This window comes from Asparagus officinalis, chromosome 7, assembly GCF_001876935.1.
Source record: "Asparagus officinalis chromosome 7, Aspof.V1, whole genome shotgun sequence".
NCBI lineage: Eukaryota > Viridiplantae > Streptophyta > Magnoliopsida > Asparagales > Asparagaceae > Asparagus > Asparagus officinalis.
Genome location: NC_033800.1, coordinates 135,762,575 through 135,772,314, shown reverse-complemented (window position 1 = coordinate 135,772,314; position 9,740 = coordinate 135,762,575). Strand labels below are relative to the sequence as shown.

The 9,740-nt window shown below is 37.3% G+C and overlaps 2 protein-coding genes across 2 annotated transcripts in view; one reads left to right on the top strand and one right to left on the bottom strand.

Annotated features, from left to right (window-relative positions):
* The window catches only part of LOC109847829 (protein ROOT HAIR DEFECTIVE 3-like), a 10,591-nt gene extending 9,839 nt beyond the window's left edge, over positions 1 to 752 (top strand). Inside the window, exon 22 of the mRNA XM_020417066.1 lies at positions 474 to 752. Within this exon, the coding sequence (XP_020272655.1) occupies positions 474 to 752 (279 nt within the window). The remainder of the gene's footprint in view (positions 1 to 473) is intronic.
* The window catches only part of LOC109850625 (serine/threonine-protein kinase Nek2-like), a 13,970-nt gene continuing 6,188 nt past the window's right edge, over positions 1,959 to 9,740 (bottom strand). The window contains exons 4-15 of the mRNA XM_020420677.1: positions 7,849 to 7,914; positions 6,950 to 6,996; positions 6,800 to 6,845; positions 6,613 to 6,693; positions 6,477 to 6,519; positions 6,306 to 6,355; positions 5,890 to 5,971; positions 5,733 to 5,782; positions 4,134 to 4,207; positions 3,970 to 4,021; positions 3,437 to 3,895; positions 1,959 to 2,751 (exon numbers count right to left, since the gene is read on the bottom strand). Coding sequence (XP_020276266.1) covers positions 2,173 to 2,751; positions 3,437 to 3,895; positions 3,970 to 4,021; positions 4,134 to 4,207; positions 5,733 to 5,782; positions 5,890 to 5,971; positions 6,306 to 6,355; positions 6,477 to 6,519; positions 6,613 to 6,693; positions 6,800 to 6,845; positions 6,950 to 6,996; positions 7,849 to 7,914 — 1,629 coding nt within the window. The 3' untranslated portion in view covers positions 1,959 to 2,172. The remainder of the gene's footprint in view (positions 2,752 to 3,436; positions 3,896 to 3,969; positions 4,022 to 4,133; positions 4,208 to 5,732; positions 5,783 to 5,889; positions 5,972 to 6,305; positions 6,356 to 6,476; positions 6,520 to 6,612; positions 6,694 to 6,799; positions 6,846 to 6,949; positions 6,997 to 7,848; positions 7,915 to 9,740) is intronic.

Genomic DNA, 9,740 nt, shown 5'->3' with positions numbered 1-9,740 from the left:
TGAGTTGGCAGCTCACGGGGGAGAAGAGCTGTCAGCTCTTCCCCAGTGTCCTCATTCATATATATATATTATTTCCTTTTCCCCAAAATTCACCTCTTTGATCCTTGGTCCCAAACCTAAGACAGAGCTCTTTTGTTACTTCTCTTGTCTCCTCACTCCTTTCTTCGCATGCATTGCATGCTTGTATGTCCATTCATTCAATGGTGCATGGGGTTTTCGGTAGGTGCATGCCAGTTCATTAAGGATTGGAAGCCAAAACCAAGACACGTTTGAATGCGTGATGCAGTCATAACTTTCAGAAGACAGTTTTGTAGTTCCATTAAATAAAAAGATTGTGACATTTATTGGCAACTTCCTTTGAATTATAAATTTTAAGTCCAATTTACTACATTCCTCCCTAAGTGTATTTTTTTTTTCTTTTACTTTTTTTTTCACATCTCGATTATCCATATTTTTATGGCATCCTTGTGCAGCTTCCAGGAATTCTCTCAATATCATCGAAGCTTCTTCCCACAGTTATGAACCTCTTGAGACAACTAGCTGAAGCGGGAGAGAGAAATAATACAGCAGCACAAGCTCCAGAACCATCTCCTCCCCTGAATACTCAAAGCAGGAGCCAATCACAAAAACCCCCACCAGTTGTTCCAACTCCTGAGTCATCCTCATCATCAACATTTTCTTCTCCTAGAAATGGGGGTGAGCACGCAAGTACTTTAAAGGAGTCTGACACAGAAGCCAGCAGTACTTCCTAAACAAACTGAAGTGGCAGTATGTCAAGTTTTGTTCATATTAAGAAGGTTTTGTTTAGATATGTCAAAAGGATGACCCAATTTTCAATATTTTTTATGTGTATATACGTTTATGTTTATGCTTGTCTCACTGTGGTGTGTGTTCAGTGGGACAAGTTGCTGTAAGTTAATGGCTGTGGTCATTGCATATCAGTCTCCCTATTATTTGATGATTTAACAGACTGGGTAGTAGGAAGAGAATTTTTTTCTTTTGTACGGTCATAGTACAAGTCTGAGTAGATTTCAAAAGAATGAATATTGGTAAAGGTGGATTGATGGCATTTATTAAAATTTTGCATGGCAGTTATTTAAAGGTTTAATTGCTATAGCCCAGATACGGATAGAATGTTAGTAGTTCTAATTGTGTGGATACATCGTTTGAGGGAATTTTTTTTCATTCGTTTAAGATCCTAAAGGTTTTATAACCCCCCAAAAAAAGTTCTATCGGTGCAAATGGACCCCTAATTGTATTTAAAAGTACTCTTAAAAGAGTCAAAAAATTTGCCGAGGGGGTATATCCACACTTCGGTAAATACTATAGGGGTTTATCCACACAAATAGAACCATAGGGGGGGTCTATCCGCAACTGTGCAATACTAAAGGGGTCTATCTACAGCTAACCCTTATTTAAATCATTTCCTTTCAACTTTGTTGCGCATCGGTATCCCGAAGACATTCTTCCACTACCTGATCCAAAGTGTCTGTCTCTATTATGCTTCCGCTGCATGTTCGATCTCGTCTCCAGTGCTTCCCGCGAGCTCCGTTGTTGCTATCATGCTTACTGTCTCTGGCAACATCACCTTTCGGCGCGAGCTCTGTTGTTGCTATCATGCTTACTGTCTCCGGCAACCTCACCTTTCAGAAACTGTGGCCTGGACCGCCAATATGTATTGTATTCTGTGGCTCAAGCGTCACATCGACATCGACGCGAGAATTTTTCACCCGAAGTAAATCACATCACATCGCAGAGGCATTTGAGTTTTTACCTAGCTCGACTGGTCCTTGCTTAGATTATAGCGCCATAACTTGCATCACTAGCAGGTTGTTTCTCTGTGGACGTCGAGCCTTCATCAGAGCAAAATTCAAGGATCTTCGGGAATTTTTAAGGATTGGTCGCGTACGTTACGACATAATGCATAGATCCAAGAACTTGACCATAAGTCCTATCAGTAACCTAACTCCCATCTCCATTTCATATGGATCATGTTCAAGCAAAATGGCCGAAACTTGTAGTATACAGGCAAGAACGGCAAAATTTACATCAACGTCTACAGCTAGAACCACTAACATATCACCTGCCTGCTACAAGCTCCAACTTCAGTTAACTATCTTCTAACATCATAGACTGAAACCTAAAAAGAGAGTATCTTTAGGGATTCAACAGTCAGGTTGTCTCCTTAAAGCTCTTTGTGAGCCAAATAGCCGTTTCCCTTGGCGACACTTTCTCAGGACCGAAAGGCTTCAACAACACCCCAAGTTCATCGAACCTCTCCTGCTGCAAAAGCTGAGCACTAAACTCAAGCAATCCCTCCAAAGCCTCCGCTCTCTGCTGATACGATGAAGTGTCAAACCTTCGCCTTGAATCTGATGATCCTCGACTCGAGGCATCACCAGCACCATGATTTCTACCTGAAGAGTCACTTCCGTTCTCTCCATCTGCTCTGAAAATCTGGATCGTACACTTGTCCTTTGTTATGGACCGATCACCACATTGTGGGGTTGTGGAACATGAGCCATGAGCTGAAGTGATCTTGCGAATGGAGAGCAAGGGGTCCTCCGATGAAGCTAATGGAAATTCAGCCATCCTATCTATTCTAGGGGCGTTTACGGAAACATCAGGAGACTCCATTCTTTGGAGAATGCTGGTGTTGCGGCGACCGGGGGTCTCAAATGTAGATAAGGGAAGTGATGCCCTTCGGTTTGGGCGGGCTAATCTGTCAACTGGAGTTCTTGATGGCTGTAGCTGCATGAGGGTCACAAGATATGATGTTAAGAGGTGATGTGTATGGTTAATGAGAGTATTATATACCTTGAAGATATAACTTAGCGAGCAGCATAATGTGAATGCCAAGATACATGGGTACGTGAACATAACTATGCATTTGTCACATAATAAGTTGATTGATCTATGCATTTCTTGGATACCATGTACCATGTTCTTTCAGTCGAAGTGACATCTAATAGAAAGTGTGGAGCACTTTTGCCGTGGATAGAGCAACGTCATATAGAAAGAGGAAACTACAATATTAAACAGGGTCGTTATTATATTAGACCCCCAAATCTTTATTAATTTTATATTAGATCCTCAAATCTTCATATTTCTAAATTAGACCCTCAATTCAATTAAGTTACTTTAAATAATACCCCCAAATCTATTAAGTTGTTTTAAATAAGACTCTGAAATATATTAAGCCGTTTTAAATAAGACCCTCATTCAAACAAATATGAAGTTTTGAGGGCTTATTTAGAAATATGAAGATTGGAGGGCCTAATATAGAATTAACAAACATTTGGGGGACCAATATAACAAAATACCTGTAGAGAAAAAATAGCAGTTAAACCTCTCCATAACAGAATATTTTAGCTATCTTATAGTTAATTAGAAGCAAATATGAAATTTGTCCACTGAAATTAAATAGAGAGCATACAGATTTGCGATTTGGTCCAGTATGCACGACTTTTGCTGGCTCCACTTGCTTCCTGGGAGTAGTAAAGTTTTTCGAGGGAGTGTATCTAGGAGTCCTAGTAACAGTCGGCTTAACATTAGTCACTTTAGAAACAACTGACTCTCCAACTCGACTGCTGCCAACTGACAAGTCTTTCATCCCTTGGTTCAAACGTGGATAATATTTTATGCTTCTAGTAGAGCTTATAGAATCTCGCTCAGTTGCAGGTCGGTCCTGTTTCAAGATCCTCTCATTACCCAAAGAATGTCTCTTCTCCTTACTCTTGCACACTGAGTCTTCATCATCATCCGAAAATCTGATTTTCTTTATGTGACTACTAATAGGGTGTGGGACTGGAAGAGAGTTGTAAGTGGGGCTGCACTTTAGATTAACTTGTAGCACATATGGTTGCAGGTGTGGATGCGTAAGCAGTTCTGCAGCCTGGGAAATGAAAATTTTATTAAAAAGGAAAGTGGAATGTGAGAAATAACTTACAACAATGCCTGAGTGCATACGCTAGGCCTATGTTCTGGATTTTTCCGGAGCATGCTTTTAATCAGTCCTCGACTGAAGAACAAAAGCATTGAGAATACATCATGTGAGCTTTCCTCAAATAAAACTAATTTCTTCAGCAAGACAAGATTTTCATAAAACAAGGAAATGGAAAAAGAGGACTTACAAAGCACCAGAATATGAACATGGAAGAGGAGCAACTATTGACTTGGTAATTTTGTTTATTAGACCTTGCATATCCTGCTCAAAAATAAAAAGAAAGTAAACCTTAAGATGTTCATCTGGAGATACGTCAGAATATGCAAAAAGGAATGTCATTTTCTGGCAGGATTTTGTATCCATGTGATACTCATTCAACAAAACCATTACAATACTGTGTGCAGATGAAATGGTTCATGGTGCATTATGATTACTGCAGTATTATCCATTACGTGACCTATAGTCTGTTGGCAAGGCAAATATCCAAAATGATGTGTAGTAGTTAAACCCGAATGCGAACATTAAAAATAGAAAAAGATTGGTTCTCCAATCAAACTCAAATTAAAGCAACAAACAAACCAAATAAATGTGGATATTTTTTGTAGCACCCATAAAATATTCACACTCAATATACTCTTCAAAATCATTATGATTGTATACTACCCCATGAAAAATCACGTACGTTTCTTTCCAATTAAGTCCAAGGTATATTCAATGGAAACTAGCCCATCTCTTATTTGCTAAACACCATTATGCCCTCTTATTTCCTACTAAAGCTGTAGTCTATCATTAAACCAACTTACCTCTTCATTTCATCACTTACTCTTTTGCAGCTTCCTCATCCTATGCATAACACACTCGCCAATCGCTAAGTTTCACTTAACCAAATCCAAGAACTTGACTACCTCTTTAAACACTATCCAATACTATCAACAACAAGTTGCATTAAAACAACAAGAGTATTCACCGACAAAATAAGAACAATCACTGACATTTCGTACAAAACAATATAGTTTAGTGGTTAATTGGATTGGCAATTGATTTGGTAATAGGACATGGTTAATTGGTGATAATTATCTCAATATTGTGGTCCCAGATGGCACATTCCAATGATGCTATAGCAAAAATATATTTTATAAAAGTTGAAGTTGCATTGATAAGTGGGTCCAATAAGGTTTTTCTTGTTTGAGAGATGAAACGTAATTACAAATTCTGCAAGAAAAAGTAAAGGGATTGTTTTATAAAAAAAGATCGGTTTTGCTAAATAATTAGCAAAATAGACCATTTTGCTAATTATTTAGCAAAATAGACCTCTTTTTGGCAAATAAGTCAAAAAGAGGTCGATTTTAAAAATTAGGTTGCTGAAAACATACGGGACTAGTAGTCCCGTATGTTTTCAGTGCACTAATCGGTGATTAGTGCTCACAGAAAACATACAGGACCAGCCGTCTGTTTTTTAAAATTGACCTGAGGTCTATTTTGCTAAATAATTAGCAAAATGGTCTATTTTGCTAATTATTTAGCAAAATCGGTCTTTTTAAAAAAATTCCCCAAAAGTAAAACATCAATAGGAGAACAGTGATAATGCAGATAAGCCAATGCACACATTATGTAGTATGCAGTGAATGCATGATTAAGGTTGTACGTAGAACATTGCAGTATTGTACCGCCAATTAACATGATAATGCATCATAAGGTTGTATGTAGACCATTGTAGTATTGCACCACCAATTAACATGATGGTGTAGACCGCAAGAAAGTGAACAAAAAAGTATCTGCAACTTACGAATGCTTTAAATGCAGGCCTCAAGGCAGTCATCTCATATATACAACATCCTGGATAAAAATGAAGATTATCACCAAAAGGGTTCTTAAGACTCAAAACACTGAAAAAAGACAATTGAGTTTACGTTAACAAGAAGAAGACAAAGAAGACAGATTACCTAATGACCAAATATCAGACTTAGAACCATATGGTATATCAGCAAGAAGCTCTGGGCACATGTAACTAGGAGTTCCTACAACCTGTGCCAGCAGCAGACAACCATGAGAAACGTATCCAAGTCTAATTGTATCTATTCCTCTATAATTATAGATTTACTATTCATGCTACAGTAAACAATACAGTAATTTACTGTGAGATTATTACTACAGCACATACGAGAACTGTGACATTTTTTAAAAATATTACTATAGCATTATCACTGTAGTACAGGCGGGATACTGTGGTATTTTAAAAATGTTACTGTAGCACTTATAAAAACATTTAAAAACAGAATTACTATAGCGGAAATAAAAATGGGGCCGTGCTTTGCACGGGGCGCACACTAGTGAAAATATAACAAGACAAATCACTCACAGAAGAGGCTAGATCATCTGAGGTTAACATTTTAGCAAGCCCAAAGTCACCTGCATCACATTACAATTAGACTTTTATGCAGGGATGACAAGATTTAACTCATCAAGAAGTCGAAAATCAGCATTATTACTAGCTATAATGTCTCAATGTTACCAAACAAAACTCACTTACCAAGGCGTATGCTCTGATCTCTTGTCAAGAAAATGTTTGAACACTGATGCAAATAATGTAAAAACAATAAATAAACAGAAGACGGTAATTCTCTGGAGAAATAAATATCAGCTTGTTTGACTGAAATACCACTGACCTTAACATCGCGATGAAGAATATGGTTCATATGCAAGTAATCTAGAGCCATAAGGAGCTGCACTAGCCACTTGCAAAGCTTCTGCACGCAGATGATAAAGAAGGATGAGAAATTACAGTGTATTATTAGACATGTGCTAGTGTGCTCACAAGCACACACAATGAATCCTACTGCATAAATGAACAACCTCTTCTGAGAAAAGAGTTCCATTTGCCTTTTTTATTGCTTCAGCCCTACATAATATGGAGGATATTAGGCAACACGAATTGAATATTGATTTCAGAATCATCCAAAATTAGAAGTTAGCTTTACCGAATGGGAAAAAGAAAGAACTTACATATCCCCTCCCTCACAATAACCGATGATAATGCATACATAACAGCCCTGAAAACAAACATGCCCACGGTGAGCATTACATCATCAAGGAAATTGATGCACGCAGAGTGATTCCATAAAAAAATTGTTAATTGAAAAACAAATGATGTTGGTCAAAACCAAGAATGAAATAATTATAAGGAGAGTTAAACAGTCAAGCTTAGGGCTCCAATTGGAAGAATATTTTTTCTTTTTATACTTCTTTTCTATGGAAAGCTGGGCTAAGATGTCCTTGCCATAATTTGTTACTCTACATTTCTTATAGAAACACTAACCTTTTTTATTTACTTGTTGCATCTTAGCTTCTTTTTTTTGCTTATGTAAAATGGTAGAGTTAAGCCAATAGCTCAACAGCTCAAGAAAGGATTTGGCAAAATAGGCATTATAATCAAGTGATTAAAACAAATGCCAGAAAGTGGTACCATATTTACATTTCAGATGCATCCATTTGGCAATAAAAAAAGATGGCAATAGTATCCCACGGAAAATTTTAGCCTGCGAACAATCTGAAAATTTTTTCTCCAGTTAAAGAAGGACATAGATAAGAAGAAGAATTTGTAGGTTTATCATCTGAATGGAATCAACTTAATATGCACATTAACATTTCAGGAAATATATCGAGAAACAATGCATTAAGAAAGTGAAAGAAGAAAAAAGAAAAGAAAAGAGAAGAAGCTTTTTAGCAATATAGCACCTCTTAATTTGTAAAGTTAGAAATAATATTCTGTTTCCCATGCTCATCCTTTAAATGCAAGATTACGTGCAGGAATAGAAAGTTATTAATCTTCATTTTATATAACAAATAATTGAACAGAAGCCAAACTGGAACAAGATACTTCTCTTGATAAAAGAAATTCTGACCTTTTCTACCCAAGAATCCTTGTATTCCACAATAAATGGGTTCCTCACTTTGGAAATAAGTTCCATCTGCATAAGCATAAGACTTGAGATAAATCCTGTAGTGGTTTAAATAGTTAAAGGGAAGCAAGTAATACGGAAGCAAAAATAGGAATTTTAATTTCCATTTCATACAGCATTATGTCTCTGCAAATCTGCAATAGTCTTGAAACTACCCAGCACTGACACTTAAATATTTCACGGGACAGAAAATGCTGTACATTACTTGGCAAGCTAATCATACCCCCATCAGCCCATACAGTGTTAGGTGTTGTATTCACTTACAATGATTGTAAGTGCAAGTCTTAGGATAAGATTAATAAGCAATGTTAGATATAGCATTATTATTATTGAGGATCTACTTATGGGTTATAGAACTGGAGGATTTACTCGTGGTTTATAGAATTGGAGGGTTTTTATGCATGCAACATTACTAATAATGTTCTCTTTCTATTCTATTTTAACTGGCCAAGCGACCATTTTTTTCCTAATACAATACGACTAAACAACCAAAGTCATGCTTAAGCTGACTTCACCCAAAAGGTTGGATTAGGTTCAGGTGGCTGTTTCCTAACTCGTGATGTGATTTAAATTGGATTTATTTAGGAATTAGAGAGATTGAGTTAGACTAGGAATGGATTCTCAGCCCAAACCTACAACCTGCCTGGTTTGCAGCCCTATCACTTATGACAATCAACTTATCCCTTTGATTTTGTGTTTTAAATAAACGATAGAGATCACTTCCACTTTAGCTCAGCAATAACTATCATATAAGCAGGGTAAGAAGACTATGAGACCTTAGCTGCTAAGAAGGTTAGCCAGTTTCTTTTTCTCAATAGGCCTCTGAACGATTTTATTATTTTTGCTGTAAGGATGGAATTAGACAGATTTTTTATTTTTTCTGGTTTTTTTCCAATCTCTTTTGATTCTTCAATCTTGTATTTTGATGTATATTAGCAATATAATTTAGTTTTCACACAGGCATATTTTAAATTTTTTAAGATATATTATGCATTTATATTCAATTATAAACAGGTGGTCTTATTTATGTAGCTTTAGCGCTTATCAGCACCTTCCCATTTCAATTCTTTGTATTATCTATAAGCTCCAATGCCCAAATTGAGATACTCTAAAGGACATTGTTTAAGGGACAAAAAACCGATACGTATTAGCAGTGTTATCAAAGGCACGCGTCTCATTATGCCACATGCACCCTATGATTCATGGCAGTGGCAAAGCGGCCCACACCTCATGCAACAGTGCCTCTTGCACTTCACACGCGCCCTATACAATGACGCTTCGCACGCGCCCTATACAATGACGCTTCGCACGGGGCGCATGCCAAGCATAGCCTCATATTTGTTCTTCAACATTCCAAGCAAGTCTTTATAATCGATAACCCATATCTTCAATGTTTCAAAAAGCCTCCGGCTAGCCCCCTAGCGCGTAGGCGGTACATAGGCTGCCCACTTAGGTTTTGGAAGCGTCTAGGGGAGCATGGTCTGCCTATGTGGACTACACCCTTTAGATAATTACCATGATTTCCTCTATTACAACCTCCATGTCCTGCAACCTCCTCCAAACTCCAACTATGAACAACTTCTCTATATCTCTCGACCGTCAACAAAACCTCATCCATCACCACTTAAGAAATATGTCTAGGTGTCAGTCCAACACCTAAACTTTCTATAACACTAGCATTTACTATCAGTAATTATAACTAAAAACTAAAAAAATAGCAAAACGCCTATTCCCCGCCTAGACTCTAAGTGTTGGGTCCAACGCCTAGCTTGCCTAGCACTTTCTGTAATCTTACATATCTCCAGAAAAAAAAACTCATTTAGGCATTTTAGTAC